The 20,637-nt window shown below is 34.9% G+C and overlaps 1 protein-coding gene across 2 annotated transcripts in view; it reads right to left on the reverse strand.

The window, feature by feature from the left end:
- Positions 1 to 437: 437 nt before the first annotated feature.
- Positions 438 to 20,637, reverse strand: part of VRK1 (VRK serine/threonine kinase 1) — a 31,963-nt gene continuing 11,763 nt past the window's right edge. For both annotated transcript variants that reach the window (XM_068682809.1, XM_068682810.1), the window contains exons 6-13: positions 19,190 to 19,298; positions 18,955 to 19,047; positions 17,846 to 17,978; positions 16,473 to 16,593; positions 16,118 to 16,176; positions 14,810 to 14,988; positions 9,707 to 9,800; positions 438 to 1,244 (exon numbers count right to left, since the gene is read on the reverse strand). In XM_068682809.1, coding sequence (XP_068538910.1) covers positions 1,162 to 1,244; positions 9,707 to 9,800; positions 14,810 to 14,988; positions 16,118 to 16,176; positions 16,473 to 16,593; positions 17,846 to 17,978; positions 18,955 to 19,047; positions 19,190 to 19,298 — 871 coding nt within the window. In that variant the 3' untranslated portion in view covers positions 438 to 1,161. The remainder of the gene's footprint in view (positions 1,245 to 9,706; positions 9,801 to 14,809; positions 14,989 to 16,117; positions 16,177 to 16,472; positions 16,594 to 17,845; positions 17,979 to 18,954; positions 19,048 to 19,189; positions 19,299 to 20,637) is intronic.

Genomic DNA, 20,637 nt, shown 5'->3' on the forward strand with positions numbered 1-20,637 from the left:
AGCATTACACAGCCAGCTGAGTGGTACACTGTACATCCACACGGAAACACAATCCATTGGCTCATATGGGTTCCTTTTGGCTTGCCAAACTTCATAAAGCAGTCTCCCTGATGACAATTATGCTCATACCTTAATTATATGTATTTGTCGTATCTAAATGAAAAGTAATGGTATTTCACACAAATTAAATACTGCATTTTTTGACTTACAACACTGAAGACCCAAAGCCAAGCGAAGAAGTGCTTTTAAGAAGTTTTTGTAAGCTTACAAGTTTCTTGACTATTAAAAAAAGGTAAAGCATTATTTTCTTATGAGAAGCATAAGAGAGTCAGGCTTTCACTAGAACGAGATAGCTTACAAAGTTATTCTTCACATTTATAATGCCTCTTCACTGGTATAAAACAAAAACCTGAGGAGTGGGTTGAGGAGGGGCATGGTTTTTTCTTTTTTCTTTTTATTTTTAATGCCCTGGGCCTTACGTCTAAAGTTCTGGTCTCTTTTTTCTTTCCAGAGAAACTCTGGATAATGGGAATAATGTGAAAATGATACAAACACCATGCAAAAACAAAATATTCAGTACCTGTCCTACAAAAAATTATTTAAACATTTTGTAACAAACTAGAAAGGAAAGGTGATTTTTCTTGTATTCTCTTGGTTCAAACACTTGAGAAGTATTTAAAAGATGTCTCTATCATTTCAAACTCCTAACTGCTATCATCTGAATGTACATCTAAAGTGACCTCTTTTGAATTTATTCAAAATTTAAAGAAATCAGATGCACTACGGTTCCTTAAAAAGTCCCCATAACAAAACTACATTGATGCTTCATTTCTACATTATAAAGCAGAAAAAACAACTTTCTTTTAGTTTGCTTTTATATACACAAATTAATGTCTTAAAGAATAAAAATGCATTCTCACTTTAAAGGTGGCAAAATTTTGCATCAGTACTAAAGTATACATAAATTATTCAAATATTTTAATAAAACATTTATTCTTAAAAAACAGGTACAAACAGCAGTCCAAGGGTGTTTTTTGCTTTTTTACAGGAGTGATCATGTAAAAAGGAAAGTAATAGATTCCAGTGCTGCAGTAACTAAAAGAAAAAAAAAAAACAGAGATGAGCTGAAGAGCAACATATTTTTTTTGCTCCATTTATTATTTACTTCTGAACTCTCTTCCTGGTTGCTGTGCCTTTCTTGGCTTTTGGTGAGGTCATCTGCCGTGTTCTGGTAGCTACTGCTTCTGCAATTCAATCAAAAAAAGACAACATTTTCTGTAAAATAATAGAAATGGACTACAAGAAGATTCTTTGCAGTATTTTAAGAGGATAGACCAACTCCAATTATCCATTTAGTTCTGATTTACATGAGGGAAAAATCAGAGGAATTTACCACAATTTCTGTGCACCAATATTATACTGAAAAAAACACATTATGCACTTCAGTTTCTCAAACCACAGTTACATACTGCTGAGCCAATTTAACAGCTCACCTCCACCAAAAAATAGAGTCAGGTCCTCTTCAAATGGTAAACTCGTCCTTCCTCCCTGTATGCCAAAATCCTGTTCTGTGATCCCTCCCACTGTTGAGTCATTTCTGGTGCCCTCTGAACCTTGTGCTAAGTTGATCCAGCTCTGTAACCTTGTAAAGAACTTACTTGTTGGTCTGATGGCTTATTTAATAAGTTGCAGCTGCCTAGACCATTCTGAACCAAGCTTATGAAAGAGTTGGTAGAAGGCACAAAGGTAGAAGAAGAACTTTTGTTTGGCATCATTGTTATATCAGTGCAACTTAACTTTCAGATTCAAAGCTATTATTTGACAACATTTTATTAAAAACCATAATGAACATAGCCATCTAAATAGCTCTGAAATGAACAGAGCCTTAGTAAACCTGGCAGGCAGGTTGTTCAAGACCACACTCAAAATAAAGGGGAAAAAAATGCAGCTCATTTACATGAATCACATTCATCCTGTCACTTTTGTGAAAATAAAATATTACGTATAATAAAACTTGCTACCATTTTCAGATACACATTAGCAATGACATGTTTTTCATCTTCTATTCATGGTATTTTCATGATTATTTTTTAATCCCAATTTCCTCCTTGAAGTCAATATGCCTATCTGAATTTCTCCCTGTTAGTCTATATATAACCCTAAAGTTCCTGTCAACTTCCTGATCTGTGTTACTGACACAGAAGTGATGTAAGATTGAGTTTCATGGAAGTCCTTTAGAAAAAAGCTTCTTGCATAAGACAACAGCCTTTGAGCAGTATGAGTCACTGATCATTCAAGCTCAATGAGTAAATTTGGAAGAAAGAAGGAAGCAGAGAACAATGCTCAACAAACCAAAATAGTCTCCAGTCCACCCAAAACCAAAACCACACCAAGAAAAGCAAAGAATTATTGCCTATTTTGCTTTCATGTTTGTTCTATTTTACATAACTTAATTTGCTCTTAAAATGTTGTTTGGAAATTGAAAATGCCATGATCAACTCTGAAGAATTTTCCCATTCTTGAAAATGAAACGGAGAATGAAGAAATATTTTTTGTCCAAAATCATTTGCTGCATTCAACATAAAACTACAAATAGATTTTGTCAGACAATGCATCTTTGATTAATAAATCACAAAATAACCGACAGCTCTAGGGATGATTTCTTATTGAGAAGAGCAGCTTTATCAATGAAAGATCTATTCTGGCAAAACACCAGACACCCCCCAACATCAACTGCTATATAAAAATCTGATCCATTCTGGTACTCTTAGAAGTTCTGGTAGCCAAAAAGCTATACAAACAGGTATCAAATTAAAGTGGCAGCTTAACTATGTAAATCATTCCTGCTCCCAGATGACACGCACAATACCTTTAAGTATTAGTTTATATTTAAACACAAGTCACACAATGTTTCAGCAAGTATAGTTGTGAATTCTAGCAACAGACTTCTCTTGTGAGCTTTTAAATTGAGTCCTTATAGTGGCCGATATGTTCAGTTATCCTGTCAATTGTACTGGTTTTCCACTCTCCATCCTAAGATTTTTCCCTACAATTTTTGTATTTCAAAAGAAAGTAGAGAATAACCAAAGTTTTCTCCTTTAAAAAAAAAAAAATCTTTTTCCCATTGATTACTCTTCCCCAGTTTCGTCTGAGGTAACTGATTTTGTTTTCATCAGATTATAAATCACATAACCTTATGCAGCAAAGGCAGGTGAAATTCATGCTCTAATATCAGGAAAACTGTCTATGAAAACAATGACCTTAGAAAGGAAAACACTATGGGTGTTTATTTACAGAAGAAAAATAATGCATTATCTAGTTTTCATATTTGTATTTCAGGAATGTAGTATTTCATGTAGTCAAGAACAATACAAGCAAATGAAGCTTACTAATTCCTCATTCAGAAAGAGCTTACCCATTTCTAATTGCCCGTGCCGGAACACCAAAAAGACAACCACCCTGCCTCCAAATTTGCCTTCATCATTAATGAGCTCTTTTCAAAGCTTTTCTAAATAAACACACTCATGGAGAATCTCCAGTTGGATCATACCAAAAAGGAAAAAAAAAAAAAATACTTGTCATGGCCCTTTATTCATAATTTCAAGCTTACACAGCAGAAATACTATCTTTAAGTATCTGATTAACTTACGTTAAACAAAAACCACTGCTGTCAACACATTTAGGTATAAATTTTGCAGCTATTTCAGAACTGAAGGTCTATACCAACAACCTCAACTGCTTTTTTTCAAAATTAGTTAGCCCATTAACATATATTGCCCCTTTCCCACAAACTTTTCCTGTAGAAGAAACATCAGTTCTGTTTCTGAAAACACCATGTCCTGTGTGGGCAGCACCAAATGAGGGTGCAAACAAAGCTACTACAAGCAAGGAAGAGGGCTTTTACAAAGCAGATTAAACTGAATTATGTTCAGAAAGCAATTTAAATGAGGAAGAATTAATATAGGCAAAAATAAACCAGATGGTGTCACTGCACAGCTTGTTTTGAGACTGTAACAAAGTTCAGCAGTGGTATAGAGTCCCACAGGCTCTAGAGGAATTATTAGACAACTTGACTATAGTATCTGATCCTCTCCATGTAAACAGTATTATAAAGCAATACTACAAAAGAAACCCAGCAGCACTCTATGTTTTCGGCACTTCTCATTTGTCAGCTTTCTTGAAGGGCAATATGAGGAAAAAAAAATGGAGTGGTGATCATGATTTCTAGCTCCCCAGAAAAAAAAATAAAATAAAATAAAAAGAATTTATTTAGCTTATCTGTAGAGTAAGGGGAAAAAAAGGGGAGGAGATGTGGTGGTACAGCTTTTCATACTCATCAAATCTGCAACAAAGGTTGCTGCAAAAAATAAGCACAATTCAACGTAACTACTAAAAGTATCAAAAGAAAATATTTCATCTTATCAAGCCCTTTTCAGTAACAAGGATAGTTAAGTATTAGAAGAGGCGCTGACCAGACATGTTTTAGAATATTCATCATGGAGTTTTTAAAAGGAAAATTTGCTATGTATCAAGATTAACAAAAGTGTAGGCAGAAAATCCTGTCCTTAAGCTGGTGTATGGAGCCCACCACCTTTTCATGTCCCTTCTCATCTTGTTTTCCGATATTATTGCGCACCCTTCTCATTCCACTTGCAGTAAGAGACATAAAAGTGTACTTGAATCAAAAAAAAAAAATTCTATAAATGACAAAGGTTTCTTTGGTAAAAACAAGCAGAGATAGTCCCAATCTTCCCACTTAATTGTCAGCTTTGATGAAAATGGACAGTGAGAGATTCTGAGCATGAAAACACCGCTACCAAGCAGATGAAATCAGGTATGATGTAGGTGTCACAGGTGACTGCTAGATCACATCATAGCCTAGAATATTTAAAAACAGCGTAACATACAGATTTTAGACTTGAAGCAAATATCAGGTAAATGAAAAAAATTATCTAGCAGAAAGAATGCTGCAGGTGAGCAACTGCATCACTTGCATATGCTGAATTTACACCTTCCAAAGACTGAGTACATGCAATGGCTCTGTAGAATGGTTGGAAGGTGCCAGCAATTATAGTCTGTACAAGCTCTTAAACTACACTTGCCACAATCATAATTAAACAATATAGCTATCACTTTTTGACCTCAAAAGAAAAGAAGCACAAGCAGTTGAGCGCATTGATCAAGTACAGTAAGGTTTCTTTTTTTTTTCCCCTCCTTCAAGAAGAAAAAAAGGTAAAGATGAGTATATAGTTCTGACAGGCCTTTTCCCAGCTTATCCAGGGAACTCTGCATAGCTGATGAAGCCCTGTAGCATAACACTTCTCAAACAATAATTTTCCGGTATTTAGAAGACTGCTGAAGAGACTGCAAGGGCAACAGGTAGCAGTTTTGGTTAGTTGGTTTGTTCCCTCTTCTCAGCAGTTCTTTCCTCTACAAAAAAAAAAAATCTGAAATTTGAGTCAGAAAAAGGAACAGAGACCAGAAAAATGGAAATATGGCTTGAATTCCAGGAAATATATGATTGCAAGGTGGGGGAAGAGAAATAAAGTTTGTACAGTTGTGGGATGGGTTTGGCTTTTGGTACTGTCCTGAGTCCCATGTCCCAATAGATGTTTCCTATAATAAATAAAGCCAATACACTTCTGTTGGAAAAAACGGGAAGACATCAGGACACAAGAACATACTATTCTATGGCTTTCTACCTGCATATTTCTTCAAGATAACATTGAATCTATGAATGTTCTGTTAAAAATGTAATACAAAGTTGTTCTAGATAAAACCGAAAGACTGATTTACTTCTATTTGTAAAAACAGCTTTACTGAAGAGGTATTAAAACAGAGTTGTACCTATACCTATAAATCAGTAATCACATGCCCTTCTCTCCATCACACAGCAATTTGCAAGATGAAATAAGTTTTAGTGTTACTTAAATCTTAAAAAAAAAAAAAAAAAAAAAGGTTATAATCCTCTGTAAAATTCTGGGTCGCTACACTACAAATAATTTTTGTATTTTCTGGAGAAAAAATTGTATTTCAAATTTTATATCTGAGTTTGAATTGCAGTACTTGGTTGGAATACTGCAGTGTATCTTCAGTTCACAGAAAAACAAAAATAGACATCACTTTTATTCTTAAATGATGAAGCTATGCAAAACTGATTACACAAAACAAGTAAAGTTATTATACAAAAACTTACTCCATGGAAAGTTTTCCTTATTTTTTTTTTTTTTAATTCACTTAAAATGTTACATTTCATTAGCAGCAAATGAAAGAAAGGCGTTCCATGACATGCAACAGGGAACTTTAATGTACTTATATTTTAAAGGTGTTCAGGTCTTAAAAGTACTCAGAAAAAAAATGCACAGAAAAATGCTTAAAACATTGATGAACGCTAAATACAAAACTGTCTTCCAAGTAGACACAGATATAAACAGGAGCGGTCCCATATTTTACATATAAGAAACTAAATTTGGCACTTATCATCATGAGCAGGATAATATAAGTGAAACAACAAAAGAATAACAGGCTTATAAGTTATAATTATTATAGCTATTGTAAAGTACTGTTTTTTTCTGAAAATGTTTACACAAAGACATAAAATTAAGAGGCAAGAATTGACCTATAACATATGCATGGGTGTGGGCTACAAAGTTGAGGAACAAGTAGTACCACAAAAAAGCTCAAAACCCCCCTATGATTTGCTTTCTCCTAAGGTTTGAGGACAAGATCAATAATTTTGTAAATACAAAAATGAACCTGAGTATAGATTTAATCCAACATTAAGTAATAAATCTTGCTTGAATCACGAAAGAAAAGATTTCTAGGACAAAAACCCAGAGACTGATTTATGCAAAGCCACACAATGTAAATAAGCATAATGTTAAGTACATATTAATTGAGAAATGCTATTAAACCTCTACTTTTGAATGCCTTCTAACCAATCCATGAGTGTAACTGTTTTCACATAGAGCTGTTCACGTGGTTATAATTTTTTATACTGCAAGAGTAGCCAAACGACCTCTGTTAAGGCCTTACCATGTTAGATGCTTGCTGTACAGCAATACGGACATGCACAATTCTTACCCCTAGCAGTATTACCTATTAAAAAATCCCATTAAAAAATGCAGGACTTTCAATGTCATGTTTACGTTAGAACTTCACTCTATATTACCTCTATATTATTCCAATTAATAAAAACCAAAAATGTTTTTAAAAATCACAAAAGAAAAAAGCTCATATAAAAAATTCTGTTTGATACAACCCAATCTTCATCGACCCCAAGATTAAAGAAAACTCCCAGTGGTGGTAGCTTTGAACATAGGACTGTTTACAAATTCTCAGAAAACTCTTATTTTTGCAGTATTTATGCTATTTTCACAAAAGTTCCTTATAGTAGCTGCCTATTCCATACATTGACTTTAAAAAGCATACTAGAACTATTAATATTATGCAGTACAGCCCTGCAGAAGCGTTGGTGGATATGTACAGTGTATGCCAAAACTTGGTATTTTGCTGTAACAGCATCATCACTTACAAATTTGCATATTTTACATGAAGGAGGCTAATACTTAAAATGGAACTATAATGAGGTGTAAAAAAACCTTTCAAATAGTAATGATATCTTTTGATTGTATTTTGCTCGGTGAAAAGAGATTGACTATTTCAACATCATCCATATTATCCTGTAAGGTTACCTTTCACGGGACAAGCCTGCTTGTCCTTTCTTAGTTCTGCTCTTTCTTTCTCCTCTACCAAGTCTGGGTCTCCTTAATCTCAGCAGTAACAGACTTTTGTACTGGAAGAGTCCCTACAGACAACTGAGCACCATGGTGTGCTCAGACTGCTGCACAGCTGGATCAGGGTCTTTTGGGGCCAACTAATCTTTTGGACTGGATTGGACAAACTGAGTAATCAGATGCAGTTAACGCCAATTAGCCAAACAGCAAGAGGCTACATCAATCTTCTTGCCATGTAAGTCCAAATACTCATGTTATTTGAACACCTCAAGAGTAAACCCTATCCAGACATACGTATAATAAAATAGCATTTCAAAAAATTTTAAACATTCTTGTATGACTAAACTTCAATTTCTACAATTAAGATGCATCGGGAAATTATCCTTTTTAATGGACAGTAAACTAGGATTTTTTTTTAGTCACAGGACTTATCACATAAAGGAGAAGGAAAGTCCACCAGAACATAAAACCAGTCAGATTTGGAACTACAGTTCTAAATATTTCTGTAATCAGCTATTTCCAATTTAGCAAAAGTACCAGAATCAAATTATGAAAGAGTTGCCTTTTCCTTCAACACAGATTGATGATCATGTTTTAAGTGGTAAAGTTTTTAATTCCAAATTTGAAAACAATGAGATGAAGAAGTACATGCATCACTCTAAAATAATTTGGTAAGCCCTCCCCACTCCTGCTTGGCATTCATTAAGGTAAGTACTAGAAAAAGGCAAAATTAGTACCATTTCACTTGTAAATCTATTGAGCTAGTAAAAGAATGTTTAAATGTAAATTTATGTTCATCACTGGTTTTAACCACTGGATGCTGAAAATACACGTAACTTCCCAAATACCTTTAGTTAAAAAAAAAATCTTAACGTTTCTAAAAAGCTGATGCTAACATTTAGATTGTAACTCCTGAAGCTCTTTCATTTCAGTCTTTGAAAATCTCAATCCACAGTCCCAGAGGAATAAAAAGTGTAATATATGATATAATATAAAGTGGAAGTATATTCTGTTCATGGGCATCAAAACATAACTAGTATGTAGTCAGCTGTATTTTTAAATATTTTGTTACAAGGCCTTCAAGAAAATCTGCTAAAACCAAGAATAAAAGTCAGCACCGTGTTAAATAACTGTATTTCCATCAAAGAAAGTATAATCTGGCTAATGTTATTTTAGCCGCTGACTGACTAGAAAATTTATACTAAATTGAGATCAACAATTCAAAAGGCATTCAAGTTAGAGAAATAACCACTGATTTTTATGATCAGAATTCTATAATGTAAACAGCTGAAAATGAACAGATCAGTGTTACCTTCTGGAATAATACTAGCTTAATTACTTGTACTTTGTACCACGCTGAGCAAATTCGTAACTTCCCAATATTACTGTCTTTGTAATGTTACATTTTCCCATCCTGCTATACTCCTCCATCAATATTTTTTAAACAAGATTTGTTTTGAGGTAGAGTCTAACACCACTACTTTATTATTTTTAGGCTACTTCACCATAATGGATATTTCCTGAAGCACTGCAGCCCATGAGAGAGCACCCACATATGAGCAGGGAAAAAGCGTGAGGAAGAAGTGGCAGACAAAGTGCTGCGTACTGACCGTAACACACACTCCATGCCCCCTGTATTCCAGGGAGTGGAATAGAAATGTCTAGAGTGAAGAAGCAGAGCTGGGAAGGGCAGGAAGACAAAATGTTTTAATGTTTGTCTTTCTCACTACCAAAATTTACTTTAATTGGTAATAAATTAAAACTATTTTTCCAAGTTGAGTCTGTTTTGCCTGCAAGAGTAACTGATAAGGAATCTCCCCTTTTTGTATCAACCCAAGTGCTTTTTCAACCTCTTTTCTCCCTCTGTCTCACTGATGTGGGGAGTGAATGGCAGGTGTGAGCTTGGCCCTTAGCCAAGGTTAACCTACCACAACAGTATATGTGCCTGTAAGAATGATCTTCTGACTTACTAGAAGAAGTAGGCTTCTTTTTTGCTGGACTTCCTGCATCTTCCACTTCTGCTTCACTGCTCTCATTGGTTGCAACTGCTGCCTTTCTTTTTTTCTGTAAAACAAATGGCAATTGAACTCAAGACAAGGGAAGACCACACGAAGTAGAAAATATCCTCACATGGTATTCTGTAATTTTAACCATTATTCCCACATATAATATATCAGATCTCCAATTGTAGAGAAAATTTATTCATGTATTAATACAAGAATACTAGTACTAGGCAACAGACAATTTAGAAGTTCAGTTCCCCTATCGACAGATGACATTAGGAATTGAAATTTTAATTTATAAAAACACAACTTTTTATGATCAAAACCTATTTTTATTTACATTGTGTAACTGGTTACAAAGGAATCAACCTGAATAATCTTAAAGAACAAAGAAAAACATTTTAAGCAAAGTTGATGTTAATTGCTTTTTCTTTAGCAATTACACCTCATTAAATTCAAGTTTATCTGGATCCTGGCTTCTAAAGGCTTTCTTTGCACAGCTTAGAAGTACCTAACACCCACTGACGGTACGTTATTATTTTTGTCTAATAGCAGCTATGGGTTCCGTTCCAAAGAGAGGTACTTGGGAAAGCTGAACCCTATTCAAGGTACATTATCTTAATAGTTCTATGCATTTAGAGGTTTTATCTGTGTATTATAATTAAATCTTACTAGTACCAACTATTCTTAAGGCTGGAGATTTTTTTTTTCCAAAGCCACATAATTTTTGCAAAGGATGAGTTGACACATATCTGTATCAGAGACATAGCTGACCATTTTAAACACTAGAAGAGTTTACCTCTTCCTGAATTGTGTAAGACTATAGCTTTACTAATACAGCTTTAAAAGTGGTTACAACTTCACGTGGCTCATGAGAGAAGGGGAGAGTGCATTACATCTTTCCTTTCCAAAGTGTTGCTTCATGATTACCATCTAAACCCTGCTGGGCTGAACAGATTGGTTCGATAATTACATACAATAACTGCAGTGGGCAGGTAACCCTCAGCTGGCACAGGGCAGCTCCCCTGTGAGAACTTCCATATGCAAACTGCACTGATGGAGTGCATTAGGTACATCTTTCCTGCCGGTGCACAGGCCTGATTACCGCCAGCCAAGACTCCAAGGTTAGCATGTCAGCAGATTTGTGATGCATTAGGCAGGAATAAACACAGACACTTTTGTTCATTCTGACCAAAATTAAGGAGGACTATTTCAGCGCAGTACTGCTTTTATACAAGAGATAATGCATTCCTCCCAATTGTACCAGAAAACATTTTAAACGCTCATCAGAAAAACAGATATCCAATACATGCTACACAAAAGCAAAATACATTTATCTTGTTTCCAAGCTTATTTAATAAAAATGGTTTCTTAATCTTGATGCAGGTGAATTACATAGCAATAGAAATCAGACAGCATTCATCTGACAAAAGCAACACCTGCGCATCTGATGCTGAATGTTAGATGGAACTACAAATCACTAAAAAACGTATTTTACAATAGAGTTGTCTCCCAGTATTTCCCAGCAACTCTTAAGCACTAAACAAAAATAAGATGTGGTTCTTTCCCTAAATAATTTAGTCAAGAGTTCCAGATACCTCCTTCAACACATGGTATTGTTAGCTTCTTGCTCAGCTAGAACTATTATAAAATACCACACACATGAACCAACATGCATGTATTTTACAGAAATTAAATAAAAAACTCCAGCACAACTGTGGACTGTGTTTCATTTACTTATACATCTGGGGAAACTTGAGTCATGATACAGAAAATAAAATGCTAACTTTTAATATAGAAGGCATCTGTGAGTTTTAGCCAGATATCCATATACTGGAGAATGTCTGAGATTCCAGACCAACCATGATTATACGCAACCTTTAGTGCACATCGTGGCTCAATTAGCCATACAAGCTGACTGCACAAGAGAACCCTATGTTGTAACAATTTAGACAGAAGGCAAAAATTCTCTTCTAGTTATGAAATAGCATAACTTCAAGACATGAAATAATGCTTTTTAGACAGTATTATGGAAGATCGCCCCAAAGGATTTGAAGAGTAGGTGTCTTAAGTCCTGCCAGAACTGAAAAATCAGTACTACCAAAATGCGTCAAATACTGTACACTAGAGGTTAACGTCTTCTTAAGGGAGGATGCCAGGCTCCATTTTTCTTTTCCAAATTAAACATCAAGCATGCCAAAAGAAATTTAACATGTGGTAGAATATACTGGCTTTCAGAGGCAAGATGCTACTGATCACTGATATATTACCTTTACAGAAAGCATTTTGTTCTGATAAAATTTGGAACTTTGAGAGAACACATCTTTCAAGCAGTTGTCAAGTTAAGCTTCTTGTCACTGCTCAAAATAATATGCTAATTGAAAATACATACATGTTATTCCATTCTTCCTCTGCATATCTAAATGTTCAGCAGTTCTGTTGTCCAGCTCTCTCTCAACTGGCAGATCTTGTCTTCCAGTTCTCCTGGCCTCTCATTAATGCATGATACCCTCTGGAAGATACCCTGACAGAAACATAGCTAAGAACATCAGATCCCAAATATATGTTCTGGGAAGGGAGACATCCTGCTGAAGACCCTCTTACTATTCAAGCTTGAAGGGAGGTGCAAGATACAGCCTTGGAAGGATAACCAATGCAATCTATTGGCCTACCACCACAGTTACAAGGGCTAGAAAATCCAGTGTAGAAGCAAGAGTCCTTTGACCTGGTATTTTGTCAAAAGCAAGCAGACTATCTTACATGTTAACCTGGCTTCAAGCAAACAATCTAATTCCATCTAGACAACCTAGCAGTAGCTGCCATGAAATAGCTAGTACAAAGTGCACTGCAATATTAATTGTTAAGCTGAATACACTTTTTCAAAAAGGACAGCAACACCCTTTGTTTTACCTCAGTGCTTGAATGTATTTATGATGACTGAGTAAGTTGACCATGCATGTGCTTCTTGAGGGAGAGAGGGGGGAAAGGGTGCAAGTGTAAAAACATTAATTGATGCTAGCACATAAGAACCTACACACAAGTATTATCACACCCTTTGAGAATGGTCTTGACTGATATTGGCTATGTAAATAAGATTTTTGAAGTTCTGTTCCACTGGAAATGTGCACCAGCCATCTCTGCTGGACAAGGACATTAAAGGTCACAGCTGCTGGCTCTGCAGCAGGCCAACTTACTCAGCAAAGAAGCCAGCCAACCATTACAAACAGATTTATTTATTTTTTTCCAAAACACAGGTCTCAAGCCATGTCGATCCACAGGGGGAACAGAAGAATTTACGCTAATAAACTCTCCTTTTGGACAGATCTTTACACTCAATTTGGCAGAAAATATTACTATAAAGACCAGGGCCAGAGAGTTTTAGCCAAAGTACTATTTACTGGGCAAAATGAAGCAAGGAAGGCTGGAGATAGATATATCCTTAGAAGACTTTAAGAGCCTACAACTTTTTTCCGATGTCAGCAAGCAAACAGAATTCTTTTAATATTATCCTGTATTGTAATTCTCAGTTCCCTGGTTCATGCTAGAGGAACCAATAAACTGCCCACCTGTTATTAACAAATGCAAATGCACAAGTAATAAATGCAGGCTGAAGTACAGGAATAATATTTATTGTTCAACTGCTTGGCCATTTTTTATTCTTATTATAAACTGTTTTAGCATACTATTTTCCTAAAACATAAAAAGTTCTTAGGCTGTATTCAAATGGCAGTCCAAATCTAGAGTTAAAGGCTTCTTAAATACAAGGAATAAAATACCCCCAGTCTACCACCATAATTAGGGTTCATAAATAACGTATTAGGTCACTGTGAATACAGTATGTACATTCCAGTATCAAATACATGGCATAAAGATGTATATTTAAAACTAAACTTTGAACTAGTCTTGGAAAGGAAGCTAATATCATGAAGTTCAACAAAGCCACGTGCAAGGTCCTGCAGCTGGGCTGGGGCAGTCTGTATTGATGTTTGGAATTGAGGGATGAATGCACTGAGAGCAGCCCTGCAGAGAACTTGGGGGTACTGGTGGATGAAAAATCGGGCATTAGCCAGCAATGTGCACTTGCAGCCCAGAAAGCCAACCATATCCTGGGCTGCATCAAAAGCTGCATGGCCAGCATGTAAAGGGAGGCAATTCTCCCCCTCTGCTCTGCTCTTGTGAGACCCCACCTGGAGCACTGCTTCCAGGTCTGGGGCTCCCAGCACAGAAAGGACATGGACCTGTTGGAGCTGGTCCATAGGAGTACCATGAGGACAATTAGAGAGCTGGAGCACCTTTGCTATGAAGAGAGGCTGCGTGAGCTGGGGATGTTCAGCCTGGAGAAGAGAAGGCACCGGGGAGGCCACTGCCTCCCAGTATTTAAAGGGGGCTTACAAGAAAGATGGAGAGAGTCTTTTTATAACAGCATGTAGTGATATGACATGGGGTAATGATTTTAAACTGAAAGAGTACAGATTTAGATTAGATATAAAGCAGAAATTCTTTATCACAGGGGTGTTGAAACAGTGGAACAGCACCAGAGAACCTGCAGATGCCCCATCCTTATCTTGAAATGTTCCAAGGCCAGCTTTGAGCAACCTGGTCTAGTGGAAGGTGTCTCTGCCACGGCAGGGAGCTTGGAACTAGATCATCTTTAAGGTCCCTTCCAACCCAAATCATTCTATCATCCTATGAAAAGGAAAATTGGATTTACTTTACCTTACACGTATTTTGACCCATTTGGAGAGTTCTACCAACTTAAGGAAAAAAAAGTCCATTAACAAAATGTTTATCTGTTCAAATGTCATTACAACTACACATACACATTCCATTATCCAAGATATTATCTATTATAAAAGTACACCTATAAACATAAATCTTTATTAGCCTTTCATAACAATTAGTGTTAAATTAGGGAAATAATGTGTATGAGTATGACTTAAATAAACATCTTGCTATTTGCTTATTTCCTACTTGATACATTTATGACACCTACTTCCAATACCACTCTTTCATTTATCTCAAAAGAAAAAAAAAGAGCATTGAAAGCTGACAAATATTTAGAGTAAAAACCTTTTGCCTGGGATTTGTTTGCAAGTCTCCATTTTCGGTCAAGCCAAAGTCAAGTACTCCATCATCTTTTTGCCCAATGGACTTAAGACCTTGCAGAAGTATTTCTCGGAAATGCTGATAAACAGGTTTCTCTTCATAGCTCAGCAGCTTCACCTTTTCCATGTATTTGCCAAGTTCATCTAAAGAAATGGTATCTCCAATTAATTTCTAGACAAAAACATTTTAATCACTCACTTTTACCACAAAAGAGTCAGAAATTATGTGTGCATTACTTATGCTATTTTTTTGAAAATGTTATTTATAAACTCATAATTATGACTTTATCACAACGCATTTTAAAAAATTATACCAAGGTTCATTACCCAGTGATGACAGCATCACTTTTTTTTATACGTTTACTGCAATGAAGAAAACAGTCGTAAACAATGTAATAGGCCAATCTTCACCAATGAATGCTTATTTATACGATATTTCTTATGTCTGTATTTTAAAATGTTGAACAGGAAACTCAATGTCATCTAGGAATTTCACCAGTTTAAGACTGAAACATGTATAAAAATACATGAAACAAATTTCACTACTGAAAACCAGACAAGTCACACTTGACAGAGGCAACCCTCTACTGACCACCAGAAGTAGCTGGAAATAATTAAACATTTAAGTCTGAAATCCCAAGAAAATAGATTTCTAGTAGAGTCAGCTTTTAAAATAACATCTACTCAACACATCATCAATGATGAACAGAAACACTCTAGACTTCAAGTTTGCGTTACTTTATATTTTACATTTCTAAAGCTCAGTTGTAAAAATTAGCTTATACTTGCACACTTGCAAATATGTAATACTGTCAGAAGCAGCACAGTCACTGCAGTTCATATAACTTCAGCCAAAAAGAAGGGTAAACTGCTACTATTCAGCAAGGTTATCAGTGCCATTCTGTCACTGCTGAGAAAAGTAAAGGTTACAAACTTCAGTAGAGGACTTAAAAGCAGCAACCGATTGGAGTACAAATGCCTGACACACACCTCCTAGGAAGAAAATGCTGTTGACAATCTGATGACTCCTCACCTTTTGCAGCAACTTAATTCACTTGTTCTTAATCGAATACAGAGTAGAATAGCCTTCCCCTGTACATGCTCAAAACATCCAATGTAAGGAGGCATTTCAGAGCTTCTACTTGTCAAAGCTTTCTACAATTCAGTGATGGCAACCAAACCAATTGATAATAAAAAATACATTAAAACCAATAATGAATGACTACAAAGTGGTATTAATCAACGCATTATAATATAAAATGGCTCCTCTTACCTGGTTTATTTTTCCCAGAAAAGCATTTGTCCATCAAATCCGAAATATTATCTCTACATCTGAAAAACAAAACTATTGTTTCTTTCAAATTTCAAATCTTGCCCTATTCTGACACAATTTCTAAGTACCTGGCTTAGGTTACTGTCAGAGACAGGAAATACTACTAGACAAACTTTATTCAAGTAGAGTTTAATTACACCCCAAGAACACATGATACACAATGAAGAGAAATTGAGGTGTATAAAAAACAATACCCTGCTGACCAAAAGGAAACGTACTGAAAGTACAAAACATTTCCGCACTAAGTCATTTTCATTTGTTTTTTATTTCAAAAGGAAAACAAGTAGTTTCTCACCTGATTTTTGAGTCTCTGACAAAATTTGGATCTTTCAAATTATCCTCCCATGGTAGATGGCCACTAAGCCAATGAATCATACAGTAACCCAAGATCTCCAGATCACCACGTCTCGATGGTGCTAAATATATACACAGAGGTTAAAAAGTATATATCTGTAACAGTAGCTAAAAAACACAGTTAAACTACAGTTAAAATTTGTATGTGTGTTAAAACAATAGGAAGCCAATGCTAGCAATGGAATGCTACTGTATCTGTTCTTTATTTATTTAAAGCATGAAAGCAAAGAAAGAAAAAATAGTGTTCCTACAACTGGAAGGATAACTTCATTTTTCAAGTCCTTTAGCAATCTCTTTCTTCTATTCAAGGAAATGACATGCTGCAGTTATCCCAATTTGGGAAGCTTTTTAAGTACTCAGATTGTGGGAAAAAAAATGATCAAGTTACTGAAGTGATAGACTTTCTGTTCAAAACAGTTTTTACTTCACCTTTTCTATAAAAAGGTAATAGTGCTGAAACACAGCTCCTGAAATAATTACTTCACAATGCTGAAATATTTTATGTGGCCTGAAAACCTAACAGAGGATAGAAATACGTCATATTCCTAAATCTTGCCGAAAAGAAAAACAAACAACACATACATTGATCACAGATTACACTTTAAAAGGATAAATGAGCAATTCAAGTCACCTTTGTTTATATTCGGTTTTAAGCACATGTGCAACAGTTCCTCCTGGAGTAAGTAACTTTCAAAAACTGACATTTTTGCAAGACACACTTTTATGCTAATAAAACAAAATTTAAGAATAAAGAAAATAAAATTGGTGTTCACTATAGGTCCACAATTTACATTCACAGATCTGGTTTTTAATGTTCAACATTTTCTTACTTCTTGCCTTTTGATGTTTAGTGACCATAAGCATAATTATTAATATTTCATAACAAAAGTTTTGTTCAATCATCATATAAAAATTAATCTATAAACAAGAATATTGTGTATCTTTGCTAAATGTGAAGGAACAATGTTCACACTGATAGAAGAAACTATTACTCCTGAAAATAGGACCCGTTTGTCTATCAAGATCTCATAAGTACTGTTCCATTTCTACCTAGTTAATAAAAAGTAATACACTAAAGATCTTAATAGTCTTTGTAAATTAAGGAAACCTATTTAAGAAAGTTGCATTAAAAACAGAGCATCGAAGTTAGTAAATTTAGAAGAAGAAAAATGCCAGCAAAGTTCACAGAGAAAAAAAAACAGATTCAGAAACCCGGTTGTTTACAAACTTAATGCAACAAACAACATCTTTAGGATTTATATTAAAAAGGAGGCACAAATGCCTATTGCTGAGAACAAAGTTTTACATCCTTACCCACACCCTTGTGTGCATCAATACTGGTATATTCAATAGTTCCATCATGACACCTTTTAGGATCTTCTTTATATACTTTGTGAACTCCTTCAGGACAGTACCGATAAGCAAGTCCATAATCCACCAAGTACACCTAGTAATTGCCACACAGAATTCCAAGGTTAAAGAACTATAGATACAAAAATACACAAATAATAAACGTAACTCCCAATCATTCTCAGCTCTTAAAAATCTCAAAAACTGATATTTTTTTTTAAATTAAAATGATCCTTGCTTCACTGAGATTAGTATATATGATTTGAAAACAATGTATAAGGTTTTGTTGTTTCCAGTCTGATCTTAAAGTCATTTCTTGCTGATGCAGAGGACAAATATAGCAAAACTGTCAGTTATTACCAGCAAGATGCAAAGCAAGAAAAAAAAAATCCTACCACATCTTAATGTGCAGAGTTAAGAATACACTTATTGTCCTGCCTTCTTTAAAGTCAGCTGTCCCATTTGAACACACTGACTACTATATACTATTATCCCTCACTAACACCACAGTTACTTTAAGAAAACTGACATTATTTTACTTATTTCATGAGCCAAAACATTTTGGCAAGAATACATACACAATTCTGAAACTCTAATATACATTTTTTGAATAGCAAAGAGAGTTAAAAATGCAGACAAATGAAAGACTTCCGTAAATCAAGTGGAACAATAAACACTTTAAAGACCATTTTTTCCAAGTAACAGAACACTTATCTGATGGATTTCTTGAACAAAGGAATGAAGTAACAATGCAGACAGGCAAACATAATTTACTGGTGTGCTATATAATTTTAAGCTTCCACCTGCAAATACCTATTTGAGAGTCAATTTTTTTTTAATCTTGAGAGCTTCTCTAGAATATTATTTAGGGCAAATAGTCAATTTGATAACTGTCCAGCAAATTGCATAAAAAATTTGTAGAATATTAACTAGATATAAACGTCAAGCAGAAATAATGTTACTATATACATTCTTAAAAATGAGCTTCTGCTAGATTTCACAGGTTCAAAGCACTTCCATGTGTTGTCAAACAGAAGGTTTAAAACATGAGGAATAAAATGCATCAGAAATACCTGATTAGGGTTCTTGTAACCCAGAAGAAGGTTTGAGGCCTTGATGTCTCCATGCACGTATTCATGCTCATGGATGTATTCCAGAATATCAAGCTAACAAAACAAAACAGTTACATAAATGCAGTACCCAGTTCCACCCAGCAGAGGACCTGTATTCAGCACAGAAGTGGGATTTAACTGAAAGAGTTATATGAGGAAGATGGATTGTAAAGGTATATATATATTTTAAACTTACTATTCTCAGGCCTAGCTGAAGTACAGTTTTATGGGGAAATTTCTTTGCATTCTCTTCAAACACCTTCTGAAGATCTCTGCCAAATCGATCCATTATCATAAATCGATAGCTAAATCCAAGGAAAAAAAACTAGCAAAGTTACTGAATTGTACTTAGCAAAGTATTTTAATCTACGTGTTAACTGTACAAATTACTGAAAGAAAATATTTCTCTGAAACTATACACTGCAGGTACACAGAAAACAACTATATAGGAAACTCTTTTTATATTTTTATATTGACAGTTAACTTTTCTACACGAGCTAATTGAAAATTTGTCCATTACCGGAACTGTTCCTTATGCCTGCCTGCTTATGCAATACCATACCCCCCCCAAAAAAAAAAAAAAATACTGCCATTCATTCTAGGTAAAACCAAGCATCAATTGCTTATAGAAATATATTTCTTAGCTTTATAAATGACAAAATAACTTAATATTGTTACCTTTGAGTTAGTTTCTCAAAATCTATTACAACTTTTCGTTTAGCCTACTATTAAAAACAAAAATCTCACTTGCCAAAAGTGTTCTGACATTCATCACTATGGCCAAACCTGTTCTATTACTGTAAAAGTTCATAGCACCTATATGAAAGGGTTTCAGATATTAAACTGTGAATACAAGTTTACTTAGAAAAATATATTTTGTTACATTTATTTTTGCCTTTCAAAATCAATACTGTTTTTATGTAAGATTAAATCTAAGGACCTACTGAAACAATATTTCTGGCAGATTAGGCCATACATACCAACTGACCCATGAAGCTGTCCAGACAAAAACCCAGTCCTACTTATAATCTGCCAGAGAAGTAGTAAAACTTTGCAGCGTAACCATGAAAGGAAGGTCCGCTAGGAAACCAGGACTGTTTAATAAACAGGTATACCATTCAACACCAAGTAACAAAAACCCTTTGTGACACAGAAGAATCATAAAACTATTACTAAACTCGAGACACATTTTGACAAGAGACTAGGAATTAGTCTAGCTCACATATAAAGTCTGTGAGTAAGTCTCCCTATGGAAAATCAAATAGATTTAGAGATAGTAGTAAGCCCCCTCATATATGTGACTAAAAATACTCTTAAGTACACACAGTGCCAGAAGAATGAAAAAGGAAACACTTGAAAGGTAGTCATATTAGTTGAGGACATATAAATTAAAAGTTAACTTTATTAGAAGAGAGCTTCTACCACACACACAATATTGCTGTTCCCAGCAATATTCCAGACAAATGAAAAGTACATCCTTAATGAGACACAAATGAGTACCAAATAGGGTACAGATAAAATGTGTCTATTCATCTATTCTTTATACATCATCTGTTATGAACATGAACTTTTGCAACAAAACTAACAACACGAAGATAGGTGAAAATACATCTTTAGAAATTAAATTAGGTTAAAAGGGACAGT

This window comes from Anas acuta, chromosome 5, assembly GCF_963932015.1.
Source record: "Anas acuta chromosome 5, bAnaAcu1.1, whole genome shotgun sequence".
Taxonomy (NCBI): Eukaryota; Metazoa; Chordata; class Aves; order Anseriformes; family Anatidae; genus Anas; species Anas acuta.